At 35.2% G+C, this 20585-nt stretch overlaps 1 protein-coding gene across 1 annotated transcript; it reads right to left on the bottom strand.

Moving 5' to 3' along the window:
* Positions 1-17088: 17088 nt before the first annotated feature.
* Positions 17089-20379, bottom strand: LOC110035205 (WAT1-related protein At1g44800-like). The gene is made up of 7 exons (XM_020739473.1): positions 20168-20379; positions 18384-18446; positions 18177-18293; positions 17841-18093; positions 17606-17767; positions 17393-17544; positions 17089-17299 (listed from the first exon to the last, which is right to left on the bottom strand). Exons 1-7 carry the CDS (start codon positions 20377-20379, stop codon positions 17089-17091), a joined length of 1170 nt encoding a protein of 389 aa, XP_020595132.1.
* Positions 20380-20585: the final 206 nt, after the last annotated feature.

Here is a 20585-nt window from a genome sequence, read left to right on the forward strand (position 1 = left end):
TAAAGTATAGAAGTTTATAAGTTAATCTCTATCCTCAGCTATATGTTTTTATGTAGTAAAAGTGTCACTTGAGGACAAATAACATTTAAGATTGGGGGATTTTGATACACCAAAATAATGTGTTGTTTTAATTATACATTTTATGCTTATTTTTGGAGATATTGTAATTTAAAAAGAGGTTTTTTTATGTTTTTGTTGCAGGTATATCACCTTTAGGCATTTGGAGCAAAAGTAATAAAAAGGATGAAATTGGGAGACAAAATAAGAAATTTTAAGATTTTGGTGCCTGAAGCGCCAGAACGAGCGCCTGAAGCGCCATTTTACAGAGAGCTGGCACCTGAAGCACTAAAACCCAGAACAACGCGGTCTTAAAGTTGGCGTCTGAAGCGCCACAGATGACCTTTTGCGGATCAAGGCGGTTCAGGACAAAGTTCACATGAATTTTGAAAGGGGCACTTGTTATAACGCCCCATGAAGTGATTCAATGTATTTATATTTTTTGGAAAGTTCTTTTATGAGGGGATATGTCTCTTAGATCAATAGACATGTCTTTCAAATTCAGAGTAGACTTTTGGATAGAATTTTGGAGAGAATTTTAAATTATTTTTGGAGAGAGGAAACCTCTAATAAAAGAGAGGGAAGTTTAGGGCATGCATGTGGCAGAGAAAAGGAAGAGAAAAGGAGGGGCCAAAGAGTGGAAGAAGAAAGCATGAGAGAGAAAGAGAGAGAGAAAGTCAAGGGCTTAAAGATTTTCTTCAAGGATTATAAGAGGAGAGGGAAGGTGAGAGATTTCTTCTACATTACACTTCTAAAAGAGAATGAGAGTGCTTGTAAAGAGGGAAAGTACTTGAAGAAAACTTCTAGGGATTTGCATTAGAAGGATTGTGAGAAAAGTTGTGTTCTTTTATATCTTTACTTTGTAAACTTGTTCTTATATATAAAATCCGTGTTTTGTCGTATCCTTTTGATGAATTCTGAGTAGTCTTCTTTATCCGTCTGCTACTTTGAGATATGATTTTTTAAAGAATTGATTTTACGTTATACGATTTTAAATGTCAAAATTTTGTGATGATTTGAACTTCGATCTTCATTTAATTTTTGATCTGGCCAGTTGAAATATTAAAATGTGTTGAGAAACATACGTTCCTAAAGGTCTATTATTTCTACAACATAGTGAGAATCATATTTAAGTTCATGGGAGAGGTTGTCATCCATGGAGTTGAGTGCAAATAAATAGGGAAATATACTTTGTTGGATGCAGAATTGGAGATTTTAAGGTGACTGATTAAAATCGCCAATTTGGTCTAGTTGATTGGAAACACATAGTGAGATTGTTAGCTATCAAATGAGGGATTAGTGGGTGTTTTGGAGTGGTAGTCAGTATCATCCCAGCCTAACCACGGAATTAGGGTAAACACTGGATTAGTCAATGTTCTTTATGCACTTTGAAGAGGGTAAAGAATAGGATTACTCTTATTTGGTATTAGAGTGAATGACTGGATTAGTCAATTTTCTTTATGCACTTTGAAGAGGGTAAAGAATAGGATTACTCTTATTTGGTATTAGAGTGAATGCTAATTAAAATGCAGTTTAAAGAACTAAGTTAACTAAATTAATTATTAAACTTTTAAAAGTAAACTTACAAAAACTAAACTAGTTTTTGTGATGGATAGTTCAAATTTAAGAAGGCATCCTTCCCCTTTACATTGAGTATATGGATTGCAAAGAAATTAAAATCATTTGAATATATATATAATCAAATTATATTCAAATGATTTTAATTTCTTTGCAATCCATATACTCAATGTAAAGGGGAAGGATGCCTTCTTAAATTTGAACTATCCATCACAAAAACTAGTTTAGTTTTTGTAAGTTTACTTTTGAAAGTTTAATAATTAATTTAGTTAACTTAGTTCTTTTAACTGCATTTTAATTAGCATTCACTCTAATACTTTAGATTCAAATTTAGTACTTCAATTTTTTAGTTTAAATTGTGATTTACATTATAAATATAAGAATTTATTTATAATCATTTCTAACTTCCCTGTGGCATCGATATCTAGGACTTCATTAGAGCTCTTTATTACTTGAGTGATACCTATACTTATGTTATTATTAGGGGACTTGACAGTTTAAAGGTTTTAATAGATAAAATTATTTTCATTAAAGTTATTTTTGTTAGGGTTTACATTGTATGTTTATTATTATTACTACCGTGCGTATTTTTTAATATTAAAAAATATTTGCAAAAATAACACACTAAATCCATCCACATCGTATTGTTCTTCCTGCATAAAGTTAGCGTCTATTAATTTATTCACTTTGGCAATGACATTTTGTTCTATTTTGAGGTGCATTCTTCCGGAAGCTTGTTTTACTTGAGTCATACTCTCATCCACTCCAAGCCTGTGAGGACAATCTTAGAATTTCATTGAAGATCTAGGCGAAGCAATCCTTAATATATGAAAATAACTTGATTAGATCCGTAGACTCCTCTTCGCTGACTAGAGAACTTTGAAGGTTGGTCGGGGCTGCTCCTTAGTCCCAAGGTTAACTTCCTTCAATTCTTCGAATGTTCACTTAATTTCCTCGTCAAACTCTGGCAGAGCACCTTATATCGAAGAGTCTTCAAAATCATCCTCCACATTGAGGCAATCTCTTCTAATTTGCTAGTAACAACCATGCAAAATTTTGAATCATCGACTGCTTCTATCGTACCAAATCCGAGACCCTCTTTAGAGTTGAGAGTTTAACCTTTAACATTCCACAATTTCTCGAAGAGTTTTATTTTATCCTTTAGCATTTGCTTCAACACATATCCTTGTATTTTATCCTTTAGCATTTGCTTCAACACATATCCATGTTGAATTAATTTTTTCACACAAGGAGAAAAATAACCAAATGGTAATTCCATTAGTTCATTAGAATCATCCTCTTCCAAATTTACATGAATTTCAGAACTAGTAGTAGGAGAAGCATGGTAGAACTTAATCGGCTTCAAACCAATACCCCGGACTTCCTTGACCTCTAAAATCTTGACCTTTTGAGGGTGAATCAGAGTAAGGGTCATGGCATGCACATAGCGGTTAATCCGATCATACATTAACTCATATTCACTTTTCTCCACATCTTACAAGAAAATCTAGAACTATGGTTTCTTCTACTTTATCACCATTATCTCTTCATCAAACTTATCTTCGATAGAACTCTCTTCCATGTCGATGTTGATGGTTGGCCTTGTCAGTTCAACAATCATGTTGGTTCTTCCTCGTTCGCATCCCCAACCTCGATCTCGGGTGTGTGGGCTAAAAGAACTTCCACTAACTCTTTACAAAGGAGTGGTGGTAGATCATCGAGTCGGAGTTGAATAATCTTTCTCTTGTAATCCCTTTGAATCTTCCATCATATTTGACACAACTTCTTGGGAAAAAATAGTCTTCTTTAGAGGAGTGTATTAAGCAGTGTCTTTGTGGATGCCTACTTCATGAACTGAAAATGGCTGAAAATCCCCCTTATTGTAAAATTCCTGTCCTTCTTTTTAATATTTGATACACTAGTCTAGCAATGACAGAACCATGTTTTGCTCATGAATCTATGGTCAACCAAGCAAAGTGTTGAACGAAGTTTCTGCGTCAATGATGTGGAATTTAGTGGTTGTTACTAGCTCTCCAACCCTCATTAGTAGTGAAATTGATCCCAAAGCTCTCTCTCCCTTCTGATTGAATCCCGTTAACATCATCTTATCGGCGGTAAGCTCTTGAGCATCAATATCCAAGTATGATAAAGTTCGTAGACTCATTAATTTGAGTGACACTCTTGAATCTACAAAAACTCGGGAAAACACAAATCTACTAATGCTAACAGAGATGTAGAGTGATATGTTGTGGTTGGTAGTACCAAGCAACAAATCTTTAACGGTGAAGATTACACCAGATTGTTCCTTTAATGAACGAACTTCATCCAAGGATGAGCAGGCCAACTGAGCGAAGCAAATTTTTGGATCAAGTAGAGTTGTGACCAAAGCAGGCCAACTGAGTGAAGCAAATTTTTGGATCAAGTAGAGTTGTGACCAAAGATTCTCTCACCTCCTTTGACAGGATCAAAGCATCGTAGATGCTTATTTTGTTTGGAAACCTCCTAAAATGAGTTAGTACATTATAATCCACTTTATAAAAACCACAAATTTTCACTTGATTATGTATCTCCTTCAATGGTGGAGGCACAGGTGGTTCTTCTCATTTGAATATTTGTTTTCCTTTGTTCATTTGAGCTGTCCTTAGGGGTAGTACCTACCCACTACTTATATTAATTTTTGTGATTTCTTTTTCTTTCAACGTTGTAGCTGAAGCTTCTGGTGTCATTTCTAAATTTAAAAAGTCCAAGTTGATCATTATTGGTGTCCCTTAACACTCTAAAACTGGCTCCTCACTCCCAGAACTATAGTAATAGGTGTCATCAACATTTTCTTCATTCTCATTAATGTGTTCATCGGACATAAGTATGAATTGAGGATCAATATGGAATTCAAGATTGGGGTTAGATTGATCACAGTCAATGATGTTATCACTAGAGACAGTTACAACAAAGACAAAATGGTAATAAATATATTTAAAAACCCTCAGAGGGGAAAAAAGATATTCATACACGGCTAGCGGTTTGAGGAATTTCTCCCCCAAATCCAAACAACCAATCTAAGTGAGGCATCCCCTATCCTACCCCTGGCATTATCGGTATTCATCTTGTGCACGATCTCTTTTTTCTTATTCTTTGGCTGATGCGACTTCTCTGGTGTGATCTCCATCTTTGATCTAGCAGGCTATTGACTCTGAATGGGGGCTTATGTTGACGCAATCTGAATCTGGTCCAGTATCTTCTTGGATGAAGTGCTCTGAATTGTGCTCTAACCACCCTTCTCTAAACACAGCTCTATAGGGGTAATTGGCTCGGCTGAAATCAAATTTACAGAACCTCTTTCAAGCTCTTTTAAATATTCTTTTGGAATTGTTATATTTCACTTATTGAGATTCCTCTCGAGTCAATCCTAGAAGATGAATCATCCCACTTTGGTGTATCCACGGAGTCTGTGGTATGGAAAATAGTTTGGTTGATCCTTCTTATCAACTCTTCTAGATTCCTTGGCTTTGGTAATATGAACTCAGGCTTCTTCACCAAATTTCTAAATATATTTGAAAGGATACACCCTATTCATCCGCTCTACAAATATTAGACCTTATCTACTATATGTCCTGTAGGATCCTTTCTGATATGACTATTGTCCAAACTGGCCATACTGTTGAGTCTGCTATTGCTGAAGAAACTAATCATGTTGTGATGATTGTTGGGAACCCTGACAAGGCTGCTCAGCCTGAATCCTCATCGGTTGTTTGCCCTTATTAATTGTTGTTACTATCCTATATTTCTTCTCAAATGTCCCGACTGCTCTAAACTTCTCATTCTTTTCCCGAGACTCCATATGCTCTACTTCCTCCTACAAGCTACTGACCTTGCTGGGTAATTTATCAAGCGACTTGATTGTGAGTCCCTTTAGCATGAAAGCTACTGGTTTGTGAATGCTTTTTGAGTAGAATATCAATCGCATGTTGTTCCTGTAGCTCACACTTCATGTTCATGTTTCTTCATCTCAAGTAATAGTCAACCACGACCTTCTTAGGCTTCTGCCTTTCCACCACAAGATCTCTTATGGTGACATGATGCTGCGCTCTGGCAAACCTCTTCACAAAAAAACAAACCTCTTCACGAAAAAAGAGCTCCAACTCAGAAAATGTCTTTACTGATCCATTAGACAACATGGCATACCAGTCAAATGTTATCCCTAATAAGATGGTGACAAATTAGCAGAACAACAACACTTCATTGCCTCTGACATTACAATAATTGGCTCTAAAGTGAACTATATACTTACGGGAAATTATGGTTGCATCGAACGTCTTGAAGTTTGGTGACACAAAGCCCTTGGGGTGAGGTACGACATTAAATTCCTCCGGGTAAGGTCTACCCTTTGAAATCGATGCACCATCTTTAGATTGGGCTAAGGCCTCCCTTACTAGTTGTTTGATCATCTGTTTACTGTCTTTCTCTGGTACCAAACTCTGGATTGAATCTTTCTTGTGTAGTTCATCTCTACTGACAAAATGACCTCCCTTCTATCATCTCTAATATGCACAACGTCAGGCTGATTGACCTATAGTGAAGCTAGTTTTCGTGACTGAGAATGCCCATGCACTGTAGCTATGGCAGTCATGGTGACAGCCATCTCTTCCATCCTTTTATCCCTTCGTACGATCTATTCATGTCTTAGTTGAATGGCCCTTCATAAGTCATCCATATCGTTCTCTTCACCAGAAAGTGGAGCATCGCGCGTAGATGTAGCAACCTTAATTTCAATAACATTGATCTCTATGAACTCCTGATCGAGAAAAATTGTGAAATCAAAATATTCGTCATCATCATCAACACCTACTCCTCGCTCTTTAGCCAATTCTGCAATCTTGACTCTGAGCTTCTCTACCTTTTCTTTTATTGCTTTCTTCTAGATCTTGAGATCTGGAGGTCTTTCTTGAATATCATCCTGTTGTATGATGAACTTTGTAACAATGGTGGTAACAACCTCTGGCGGATCAGACATATACTTCATTCCACAAAAATGCCCTATGGGCTCATCAGAGTGTACTTGAGCAACGCTCTTGGGTACCCACACTATCTTCATCGATGTTGATGCTTTAAGATGGAGTGTCTTGGAGGAGGCATTGGTATGTCAAAGAGAAGTATGTTCCCCGTGGGGTAGACCAAGTATAGTGGTAACGGGTCTCTTCCCTTTATCTTTTTTTGGAAAGTTTTCATGAATGGTTGTAGGTGGTATCCTCGCACCAAAATGTGGCTTGACTGCTTGACCTCCTACGGGCTTCGAAGCAATGATGGTAGAATATGTGATGGAGGCAATACTATCCACACGGCTTCCAAGTTGGAATCTTACAAGAAAATGGGCTGGAGGCACTTCAACTGATCTCTGGAACTAGCAGACATATCTAATAGCCTTCAAAATTTTTTTCTTCATCTGAGGTGAAACTGTGCATCCCATTCACTTGAGCAACTAAGCAACAGTACACACCTTCTTGATAACTAGTCTTTCAAACATTGTACAAACTTTGGTGATAGGTGTGGGCTTCTCCCTCTCCTTACCCTGATTCTGTGGTGAAGGTAGAGTAACAGTTCCTATAAATGCTCTCATCCCCAGTGGTCTCCATCAATGGATGAAACTTAATGCCTCATAAGAGAGGAGCAATCTCAGACAATCCAATTTCCTCTTGATGAGGAATCTCATCAACAGGGGCTATCCTTGTAGACTGAACCCAGGCTGCCCTCTTAATCTTCTGGTTTTGGTTTCTTCTTTGTGACATGGTTGGCAACCTAACCCCTAAACTGGAACCAACTTCAAATACTAATGACAGATTAGTGAAATCATTAATTGAATATTCTTCTTTCAAAACTTCTTTTCCCTTAACAGACAGTAGGATAGGCGCAGTAATGGTGAATACGGTAGCATTAGCTGTAACGACTCTCACGTGGATAGATGTGGGATGACAAACTAAACGGACGTTGGGACGATAGCAATTTTTTTTTCTTGTAAGAAGGGAAGTGACTTTCTGGCAATCTTGACTCTGAGCTTCTCTACCTTTTCTTTTATTGCTTCTTCTAGATCTTGAGATCTGGAGGTCTTTCTTGAATATCATCCTGTTGTATGATGAACTTTGTAACAATGGTGGTAACAACCTCTGGCGGATCAGACATATACTTCATTCCACAAAAATGCCCTATGGGCTCATCAGAGTGTACTTGAGCAACGCTCTTGGGTACCCACACTATCTTCATCGATGTTGATGCTTTAAGATGGAGTGTCTTGGAGGAGGCATTGGTATGTCAAAGAGAAGTATGTTCCCCGTGGGGTAGACCAAGTATAGTGGTAACAGATCTCTTCCCTTTATCTTTTTTTGGGAAGTTTTCATGAATGGTTGTAGGTGGTATCCTCGCACCAAAATGTGGCTTGACTGCTTGACCTCCTACGGGCTTCGAAGCAATGATGGTAGAATATGTGATGGAGGCAATACTATCCACACGGCTTCCAAGTTGGAATCTTACAAGAAAATGGGCTGGAGGCACTTCAACTGATCTCTGGAACTAGCAGACATATCTAATAGCCTTCAAAATTTCTTTCTTCATCTGAGGTGAAACTGTGCATCCCATTCACTTGAGCAACTAAGCAACAGTACACACCTTCTTGATAACTAGTCTTTCAAACACTGTACAAACTTTGGTGATAGGTGTGGGCTTCTCCCTCTCCTTACCCTGATTCTGTGGTGAAGGTAGAGTAACAGTTCCTATAAATGCTCTCATCCCCAGTGGTCTCCATCAATGGATGAAACTTAATGCCTCATAAGAGAGGAGCAATCTCAGACAATCCAATTTCCTCTTGATGAGGAATCTCATCAACAGGGGCTATCCTTGTAGACTAAACCCAGGCTGCCCTCTGAATCTTTTGGTTTTGGTTTCTTCTTTGTGACATGGTTGGCAGCCTAACCCCTGAACTGGAACCAACTTCAAATACTAATGACAGATTAGTGAAATCATTAATTGAATATTCTTCTTTCAAAACTTCTTTTCCCTTAACAGACAGTAGGATAGGCGCAGTAATGGTGAATACAGTAATAGTGAATACGGTAGCATTAGCTGTAACGACTCTCGCGTGGATAGATGTGGGATGACAAACTAAACGGATGTTGGGACGATAGCGATTTTTTTTTCTTGTAAGAAGGGAAGTGACTTTCTGGAGACAGTTCAAATTGAACTCAATAGATGGTTCTTGAACTTCTGAAGCAGCAACCTTCATGACGACGAATGGAGCCTTGCCAAGTACGACCTCAAATTCATCAAAGCTAGCTCCAAACTTGATCATTAGTGCAATGTTACGGGTGTCGCGGTCGGTTGGCAGGTTGCAAGAGAATGTGAGAGTAGGGAACGCCATTGTAGCAGCTTCAAAGAAAAAGTTCTAAGGGTTAGTATCAACCATCACTTTGTAATTTCAGTGCAAATACTAAAAATTAACAAAGGTCATTCTGTGGACTGGGAACATCCTTTATTGTTTTTAATTTCAAATTTATTTTTTTTTATTATAACATTAAATGGTTTTGATTAACAAATTAAAATTGTTTTTAATTTCAAATTTGTTTTTTTTTTATTATAACATTAAATGGTTTTGATTAACAAATTAAAAAAGGGCAAAGAGATGTAACGACTTGGCTTGATTCGCAAAATAGCAAACCAAGCCTAAAAGATATGAGGAAACAGTGAAGCATAGGACCCAGTGCAAGACCAACTTCACAATGCACATCGCGTAGGCGGAACAAGTCCACCAACACCCATATTGGGAGTCCGACCCCACACAGAAAGATAAAGTCCTAAAGGACTCCTGAACATCTCTATTTAAGATAGTCAAACAAATGGTCCTGAAATTTAAAAGAATTGATCGTACTTGCCTAAGAAAGAAACGAGCAAAGCATGTCAACAAAAAAAAGGTAATTTGGTTCATGAGAGGCATGGACACATTATCGATGTATGAAAACAAGACTTTCTTATCATAATGGAGAGAGAAACTAGTCCCCAGTGACGTCACCAGAAAATTGTCGGTCGTCTTTTCATTGAGGAAAACGTGTTTGATTTAATATAATATATTAAATTTTGGAAAGTAATATTTTAATTTTTTGAAAATACGAGACTGAACCAATATAGTTTAAATAAATGAGCATAACACTATAAGGGACGCTTATCCCGAGGAATAGACATATTACTTGTCTGTGAGGCTCGATTAAATAAACTAAAGAATTTATAACATTCATTTTAATCTTTGATCCTTTATGTTGACCGATAAGTTCCCCTATCAGCTATAAAAAGATTAGATAGGGTTTATATTAAGCTGGGTTCTTAAATTTTCCTATAAGGGCAAGCCAATGAAGTTAATTACATCTTAAATGACCGAGGTCACCTAATAAAACTCAAAGGTCATCTTAATATTGTCTTGAAGGATTTCAAAGGGCACTACTTCTCAAAGATTGACTAAGGAGTGTCAAATGAGAAAGGCTCAAATTTGGAACAATATTTTGTAATCCAAAATATTTATTATAAAATTCAAAGGAAGAAAAAAAATTAAGGGATGTCCTCATGGATGTTAAGGAGAACTTAAGTGACTTCCCAACTTCATGGATGTTAAGGAGAACTTAAGTGACTTCCCAAGCTATCTTATGATTTGACATCAATTCTGGAGAGAAAATTATCTAATGTTTCATCTTGCCAATTATTATTATTTAGGACTTACATTTGTATGACACAATCACACAAATGGCATGGAAGATAAGAGGTTTATGTCATAACGAACAAAAATCTTGAAATCTTAAAATGAGTTAGGGCTTAATTTGCACAACATGATTGTTCAAAGACCTGAAGATAAGGTGAGGGTTTATGTTGCACTAGGCAAACGACCTCGAAATCCCTTGGCTTGTTGTTTAATTCTAAGAAAGGATTTGTTGTTGTAGATCCACTTGCGATTATCAGATGCTACCCTCGTCATTAGCTCTAAGCTCCTTGGTGAAGTAGTAGACCTGAAGTCTAAAAGTTCAAAACGTTTCAACGACAAGTTCAGTTCAATCATTATGGGGGGTTAAATTTGATTAGAGCGACACCGGTTAAGATCCCATGGTTTTCTCATTCCAGTACCATTATTATCTTTTGATTTTACTTAGTTTAAACAATTTGTGAGGCTCATTTAAACTGGGAAGATCTCGTTAGGAACCGTGGGTTACCTCATTCGAGGGTCTCCCGTAAATTCAAAAGGACGTGTTATGCAATTTTTGTTTTGTTGTTTTTGAAAAATTTTGTTTAATTTTGAAAAGTGGTTTTGTAATTTTCAATTTAAAAAAAGGTTTTAGAGATAAAGAAAGTACAGATAAGAAAATGCAGAAAAATAAATGAAAAGTAAATTATATTGCAAAAATGTAAATGCGTACATGTCATTTTCTCACACTCCCACTGAAATGTTAGAACTTAAGACATATATAGAATTTTGCTAGAAATTTAAATAAAATTGCAAAAAATGAGTCCTAAATCATAACTTAATGAATCCTTGAAGGTTTTAATGGATGATTTTCTTGATAAAAGAATAATAAGTTCAATTGTCATTCAAAGTATCCAATGGATCCTAAAATGTTAGGGGCATAACCCTAAACAACTTTTAAAATGCTTTGAAACATTTCAAGTTCATTTGATCTTATTAAATTGTTCAATTAATCATCTAAATTTATACTTAGTTTCAATGAATTAATGCCCGTTAAGCTCGGTGAACCTTGATACTTTAATTATCTTTATCGTCAGGTAACCAGATAGTCACTTAATGTTTTATTTAAAAAGTTATATGAGTAAATACCCCGAAGGACAAACCTAGAGTCATTAAGGATTTTATACTCTAGATAAAATCGGCCTTGTATTGTTTTCAAAATGTTCATGATCAATATATTATCTTCTCTAAGCCTCATTAAACAACCTTGGATTAAGCCTAGTTCACTACAAAGCCCACCAAAATTTCATGGGTAAATTTGTAATAATTAAAATGTAATATAAACTGAAATTCAATTCTCATTAAAGGGCCATGCTATCATCTAATCGCCAATTGAGGGGATTCAAAAATGTGAATTAATATCTTCATAACTTAAGCCCACTACTTTAGTGTCATCCAGCTGAGTTAACTACCAAGTCATTATAATTAACAAAATTACAATTCTACCCATATCATGAAAAGCTGGCAAATTGGTTTCTACCTCTTAACACATTATATTTCAAAAATCCAAAAGTGTTCACTATGTTCAAAATTACCCATTTCCCCTTTGGTAAATACTAAATATCAATTATGGCATCAAAATCTAAAATTACCAATTTGCCCCTAGGACTCTCCACTTCATAACTCATGAAAAATAATTTGAATGACTTTGAAATTCTTTTGGTACCCCACTCATTGGTCAATTAAAATATCAAAGGAGAAAATGTGATTTTTTTCAATTTCTATTTAATTTATATAATTATCATAACATAGAAAATAGGTTTCATTGTTAATTTATTTAGTTAACCAAAACAAAGTTTTTATTCATCGAAAAAATTATTAGAGGTTCACCTAGGTCAAAGGACCACGTGGAAAAAATTGCATGATTTTTTAAATTATATTTTAACTATTATAATTATTTATTGATTTTAGTGATTAATTAAATAGAAAATATGTTTTAATTTCAAAGATCATTTTTTATATTTTTTCTTATTTCTCTCTTAAGTCCAAGAGAACTTAGAGAAACAAACTTTTTATTTTTTATGACTCTTATTTTATTTATTATAATTATTTTAATGGAAAATTAAGAAAAATACATTTATGGCATTTAAAAATACATAACTAAACTAGAAAATTAGGAAAAATAATTTAAAGGGTCTGAACTGATCAGGGAATAATTGGAAACAATTTTGGGTATTTTTATATTTTTGTAATTTTTAATCATTTTTTTATAATTTTTTAGTTAATTTTTTTTATTTTTAATTCAAAAAGTAGCTCAAAAATGGACTATTTATTTTAAAATATTTTTTATTTATTCTAAGTGCCCCTGATCACAAGGAACTCAGAAAACCCCTTTTTGTAATTTTCCTAATTATAATTAATTATTATAGAATTTTTAATGCAAATATACCATTTTACTTAGAAAAATTGACTTTAGTGATCAAATTAAATCAAATGAGCTTCAAATTTTTACAGTAAGTTAAAATAATCATTATTTACAATGTGGAATCATTTTTGTTAATTTTTTAATATTAATTTTTTTATTTAAATTTTAGTGAGCCTTTATGATTTAATTAACCATAGTAATGTACATAAACATTTAAACTTAATTTATATTTTTTATAGAGTCGTCTGACCACAAGAAACCTACTGAAATAAGTCCCATATTTTGCTAATTTATATTTTAATTTAAGAAAAATGAACAACTAGGCTTGAAAATTAAGATTTAAAATTTAGAGATGTTTTATAACCTTGGAAAAATCAGAGAACATCCCATATTAACAAGAGATATCAACACATACAGTTTCAAGCCATGGTAATTAGCATTTACTTAATTAGAATTCAAATAGTTCAGGGGGTATTTAATTAATTAAAAATCAGAGGCATGTCTAATAATTTTAATTTTTATTTCAAATTTTTCTTCTCCATTCACTGAGTAAAAGGGTATTTTTTTATTTTTATGATTTTTTTACATCAAGTTATGCATTTTCTAAGCTAACTAAATTAAATAAATCAAAATAATCACTATTTCTCTATTTAACCACGCGACAACCAACTCATCCTACGGTGCTCTAAAAGACCATGTGGCGCTCCACTATTTCATGCCACCATCTGACTCAATGCTGACTCGGCCTATGCTTTATGTTCCATATCCTTGTTTGACCACATCAGCGTTGTCCATCCGATACACACGTGATCGAACGACCCCTAGTCATCGTCCCCAACTAACCTAGCCTGAGAACCATCCGCACTAAAACTTTAGGATCTCTCTCAATACTCAACCAAATCACATGAGTTTTGTTCATGTAGCTTCATCTAGTGGTCACAATAATATGAAATATAAGTTCTCTTCACAATTGATAAAATTGAAGACATTTTTAGGATTTTTGAAATATACCTTTGCCCAAGAGGTGAGGCCTCGATTAGGTGCTTGTGGAAGCTTCATTAGAGTCCAACAAACCTCTTTCAAGCGTTGCTTTGCTTTGGTATAAGCTCTAATATGATTTTGATCAAAGGGGGGGTGTTGCCTTGGTCTAAAGGTGGGTTAGAAGGCTCAACAGAGAAGGGTTTTGATGGAGAACTTCCTCGTTTGGCCTGAAGAAGCTTTTCGGTGGTTTAGTTTGAGCTTTGATGGAGTTTAATGGAATGACATAAAAAGCCCTGAATTTTGAACTCAAAATTGAGCTCTGACAGTGGTTTCAATAAGGGAGAATTGTGGGATTGATCTTAGGAAGTCTTAGAGAATCTTTGGAAGTAATTTGGCAGAGTCTCCCCAAGTTTCTGTGCACTCTCTACGTTTGGTCGTGAGGGGGTGGAGTTTAAATAGGCACAGCCATGGTGGCCACCAGAATCGGCCAGTGGGTGGAAAAGGGTGCTTAGATAGAAGGTTGTGCGGCGCCAAAGGCCAATGGGGGTGAGCCAACTCAGGTAGTTCTAATTTTGGGTTTAGGGCTTGAGGTGGCTCTCAGTTTTAATGTTTTCCACTAGGTCGGCCGACTAGGTTAGGGCTGGCGGGTAGGGTGCTTAAGGGTCAGAGGAAGCTTAACGGTGATTTGCACTGAGGTTTGATGACTGGTGGCAACGATATCTTTGGTTTAGTCAGAAATGGGATGAAATCCCCTAATTCAAGGGACTCTTGGTCCATGGCTTAAGTAAGTTGGGTTAGGTGGATCTGGCTTGGTTCCAAAGGCTAAAATATTGGTTATGCTGACCATGGCTTGGTCAATTTCAATGGTTTTGGTCAAGTTTGGGGCTTAGGTTCAAATTTGGACTTTTGGTTTAAACATGGGTCTTAGGTTGTGTTTGGGCTAAGATTTGGGTCAAGTACTAAGGTGTGATGGATGATTGTCATGAGAAGTTTGGAAAAGGAATTGGGTGATTTCTTTGAATTGATTTTTTGAATTGATTTGGAGGTTCAAATTAATGGAATTTGGCTCATGGTTAATTTTGGGGCATTTCTGTTAGACTTGGGTTTGAACTGGGCTAGGGTTTGGATTTAGCTCAATTGATGGTTCAAATTGGTTCAAGGAATTGTGATGAAGAGTTTTGGATATCAATTTAGTTGAAATTATGGAGTTATGAGGTTCAATTTGGTGACATTGGGGGTTTTGATTTAGGTGGGATTTAGGTGAGCATTGAGTTTATGGTAAGGCCAATTGAGTGTTCAAATTGATCAAGGGGAATATTATGAAGAGTTTGGAAAGCAAAATTGGAAAAATAGGTTTAGTTATGGGGTTTAATTTTTTGGAATTTGAGTGTATGGTCAAAATTGGGAATTTTAAGTGTGCTTATAATTTAGGTTTGAAATTGGGTTCAATTGGGTTTCAATTTAGTTTTAATTTGGATTGGGCAAGACGAATTTTGATTTGAAATTGAAATTGAGGTATATTGCAGTCAAATTGGTGGAAATTGGGGGTGATTTGGGGTAATTTGGCTTCAAAGGGCAAAATAGGGATATTTATCAAACATTGGTCAAATTGGTCAAATTAAACTTCATAAGTGGTCGAGAATGGTTTTAGAAGGGTTTGAAATAATTTTGGATGTTTTGGAAAAATTGGGGCCACCAAGAGCATTTTGGTAATTTTGGTAAAGTTAGGGGTATTTTTGGAAGTTTGGAAATTTTGGAATGTTTTGGGCAATTTGAGTGGCTTGAAATAGTTTGGGATGTTTTTAGACAAAATTTGAGGATTTTGGAAAATTTTTAAAATTTAGGGTTTTAGGGGCAATTTCGTAGTTTTGAGAAAGTTTGGGGGCAAAATGCTAAATCGGGTATTTGGGTAGGATGAGATCAATTAAGGATACTAATCATGAAATTACCCTTCTTTGAACCATGAAACCAAGGGAACTCTCATTTTGGATCCTCCATGTGCTGGTATTAGCAAAACACTAGCCCTGGGCTAAGGGTTTAGGGGACCATCTACATGAGTTTTCAAAAGAGTAACGGATCAAGCTAAGCATTAGTAGGTTAAGGGTTCATGTTATGAGTGCATGTGAGGGGTATCAAGTGTGTGTGTGCAAGACTGACGAATACCACACCACCCCAGGGCTTAGTCTAAGGTCAAACAATCCTATAAGGACTCTTCTTGAGCTCCCCCATATTGGCTCCACCTACTAAGAGCTAGAGGATATAACCAACATGTGGAACTTCAAGATGAGCAAAGAAGAGTTTTAGAATTTCTAATGGTGAGGGTTCCTTTACTAGTCTTCTAGAAATAGGCAAAAGGAAAGTCTTATGGCTAGATCCTAGGCTTCTAAGAAAGAGACTAGACCTAAACAAATATATATATACCGATGCGCATAAGTAAATTATTTTTTTCAGTCTTTGATATGTCCTAACACAAAGATGTTAAACAGTCAACAATATTTCAAGTTGGATATGAACCGACACAAATTTGGCGTAAAATATTTACGTTGACTCTTGTCATCGTAAATTACATTATCGACCCCCCTTTTACATGAGAAAAAATATCAGACACAAATCCGACAAAAAAATCTATGATAACACGACATTATCGACATATTTACTGTCGTTTTACTTTTGATCTGTTTGACGTAAAAGTTGCTTAATTTTTGTAGTTGGCCAACATGCCTCTATCTTAGTTGAATGGCAGCACCTACAAATGGCTTGCCAATCCAACAAACCAAGCTTTAGGGCAACCAGACTATGAGCCTGCATGTATAAAATACTTATAATACTCTATACAACCCTCACTAAAGCAGAGACATAAATATAACCTCATATTTTATACTCTTTTTCTCAATAAATATGAAACTATTCTATGAATAAAGCGTTACACACTTCGGTGAAATTACTCTTCATTGTTGTGCATTCCTCTGTTTGTCTCTCTCCTTCTCTCTCATGTTTTATACTCTATTTTGTGGGTGTGGTTGACGAACAAATTAGAATCCAACACAAACAATTATGACCAATTGCCAAATGTAACATGTAAAAAAGAGGCCTATAGAAATGGAATCAAGATGTAAAACAACACAATAATATAAAGGTAAAAAACTAAAGATAAAAATAAGTCAGATCCCTTCTCCATTCTCTTGCATAGTATTCCTATTATTACATTGCATATGTAAAATGGCCCCCAAAACTAATATATTACACCATGCTCAAGTGCCATTGCTTTCGCACGCACTCTCTCTATTTCTCTCTCTCAATATATATATATATATATATATATATATTTTTCTTCTTTTTTTTATGCTGGAATTTCATTCTCTGTTTTTTGAATCTCGATCACCATGGATTCAGCTCTCAGAGGAGAACCCCCATCGATAATATTGGGTGCAACCATATGGAGCTCTATTCCCTCGATGCCTTCCTTATTCTCCAATTTAGTCAAAACATCATTGCTTTTACCCCATAAAATTAAGTACATACCAACTACTAAGACAATTGCCCCGATAACTCTGCATCCAATAAAAAAGAAAACTTTCAAAATGATACTACATACTATACGAAGAATATTTAAGAATATGGACATACATTTGGCATGAACTTACGTTCCGAGAGCAGTCCTTTCTGCTAGAAAGATCGAGCTCAACACATTAGTAATGATCATTGTTAGAGGATTGAAGGCACTCGCAAAAACTGGGCCCTTCTCCTTCATCACCATCCCAAGCACAAAGTACAAGAACGCAGTGCAGACTACCCCCTGCAACTGAAGTACATCACTAATTTATTTTTAATTACTAACGTAGTATTATTAAACTTACCGAATATGTCACAGCAAAAAGCCGCATATCCCAGCCTAAAACCCACGGCCGAAAGCTTCCCTGCTCCACCACAAGAGCAATCACAGCGTTTGTCACCGCACCAATAGAGCATACCATAACTGTCAGGCTTAGTTTTGCAGGGTATGATTTCAATGTGTTTGTCTGCAGTTAAGACTCACAATAAGAAAATCATTCTTGAAGATTTTAGAATTAATTAATGGCCTTCTTATATTACTTGTAGGATCAAGAAGGAACACCAGCTGAAGCAGCTCACTAAAACCATTAATGTGCCCTTAATCCATCCCACGTTGCTTGCTGCTTCCCCATTGGCATGACCGGAAGTGCTATTCTTCTCTCTTCCTTTTAACCAGAAGAATTCCACCAAGGGACCTTTGTATAGAATCATCAAAATGGCACCAATCACAGTCAGGAGTGCTCCAATGAGCTTGGCAAGGCCATGCCTTCTTCGAATATTTAACTTCTCGAACCTAATTAGATTATACAGCATTATGCAGCACAAATGAGAAAAGAAAATAAAAACTTTATTTAGAAGTTTTGATTTAGGAAATACCTTAGAAGAAGGCACATGATAAAGGTAATGGCTGGGTTGATGTTTTCAAGTGCAGAAGCAAAGCTTGTCGAGGTGGCCTTGGCTCCCAGAAAATAGAAGTTTTGATCAAGAACAGGCCTGGCGAGAGATGGGAATTAGGGCAACAATTAACTTAATATGACGAGTTTATGTGTGATTAATTCTTTAAGAGGGAGGAAAGATCGTAACTGAAGTATTCCAAGGGCCATAACCTTGACAAAAATGACCAGTGTCATTTTAGATTCCCCATTCCTGGACCAGAGAATGGAAAAATTCGGAAATTAATGCCTCCATATGTTACTATAGCATGGAAATATTCACTATGGCTTTTAAACAATTGAAGTTGAATGAGCATTCATCATGGTTATTGATACAAGATCAATCTTGAATCTTCGGACAAGGTCAATGATGTTGACAGAATAACGATACAAGATCAATCATGATCTTCGGACAAGGTCAATGATGTTGACAGAATAACTATATTTTCTACTAAAGATAAATCTAATCATATAATTTGTGATGTATATTTTGTTTGATTTAAGTACTTTTAGCATTTTCCTTTAAATATATGACATTAATACTTTATATATTTGAAGGTCCCAATAGATTCTTGCTATGGACTTCTATGTATTAATTCCACCACATGCTTTTAACCGATACTTTACTTCTATGTATTAATTCCACCACATGCTTTTAACCAATTTTCTTCAGAGAGCAGGCTTATTTAAAATTACGCCTGAGAAAATGAATTTATTAGAATCTATAAATATATAGATTGTAGTAAGAAAATTTTATCAATTAAAAACTTTATGAAAGCATTCAAAATCCTAAAAAATATTATCAAATATTTTAAGAAAATAAAAATAATTTACCCTTGTTAAAATAAATAAAAAGAAAAATTTACATACATAGCACTCAATTCCTATGAATTTAGGTATTTCACATCTAAATTTCCATTTAAAAATAAAAATAATTTACCCTTTTTAAAATAAATAAAAAGAAAAATTTACATACCTAGCACTCAATTCTTATGAATTTAGGTATTTCACATCTAAATTTCCATTTTTACTGGAATAGCACTGTACATATTTACAAAAAAAGTTTGATTTGACTACTAAAAAATATAATTTGTGATATGAAGAATTTAAACCTATGCATGTAAAAATGAAATTGTAGGTGTGAGATACATAAATGCATTAGAATTGAGTCCTATGTATGTAAATGACCCATAAAAAAAAGGTAAATTCTATATTCAGATCAAAAATTAATAAAAATTTACCTCAAAGCTATTACATTTAATTTAAACATAATCTAACAAAAATTGATTAGTTTTTTATACTCTACACATATCTTTTATTAACTAATAATTCTGAGATTTACATAATCAAAATTTGATTAAAATGTACTTGCCAGAAATCTTGTTAAATAATTTTCTAATCTTTAATTCTTAAAAATAAATTCGACGACTTATTTCTTTTTCATAAATCAAACATCTATTTTAAAACTTTTAATTAAAGTTGTTGATAATTTACATCTTCAATTCGAAAAAATATTACTTACGGAGTCCGTATGTAACTTTGCGTCCGGAATCCAATAAAAACTTGCCACATGAAAAATAACAAAAAAATGCCAATAACTGCACCCCCAACAACACGTTAGTGTTATTTGTGTGCTTCTCCGGGTGGTGTTATTGGCATTATTCGCAGATGTTATTGTGGTGTTATTGGTGTTATTTTGCGGGATTATTGAAGCAGAAACGCGGTGTTATTTGTGCGGTCCCGGGTAGTATTATTGGCACTATTAAACGGTGGTATTGTTGTGTTGTTGTGGTGTTATTGAAGTTTTTTTTGCAATAACACCACAATAAGCGTCTTTTCGTCACTTTTAGGTGATCATGTTAAGATTTTATTGGAGTCCGAATGCAAAGCTACGTCCGGACGCCCATATGTAATTTTTTTTCCTCCATTTCATACCTTTCAAAGCAGAGCGCAAACGGCGCAATGACAGCCGCAGCAACAACGCTACGATACACGAACATCACAGACTGGTTCATGCCTTTCTTAAAAGTCACCATTAAAATTACGTACATAACAGCAAAGCTAAACTGAACCAACATCATTGCCCCATAAGGCTTCACTCTCTGCAACGCTTTTTTACAACTGCCGTTGAGTCCCATTGCCACCATTGCCGTAGCAGCTGCTTCCCACAATAGCTCCGCTTGGTCTTCTCTTTACTTTATATTATCTATATATGCATTGGAGCAAGACATGCAACAGATTTTTTTAATCATTTTGCTATCTACGCCTTAGATCCTTTTTCCTCTTTTTAAATGCTGATTATGTTAGCATGCCTTTAGTAACCTATTAGAAAATCCTCTGGCTTTCGCATTTG

Source organism: Phalaenopsis equestris, unplaced genomic scaffold (genome assembly GCF_001263595.1).
Source record: "Phalaenopsis equestris unplaced genomic scaffold, ASM126359v1 Scaffold000002, whole genome shotgun sequence".
Lineage (NCBI taxonomy): Eukaryota > Viridiplantae > Streptophyta > Magnoliopsida > Asparagales > Orchidaceae > Phalaenopsis > Phalaenopsis equestris.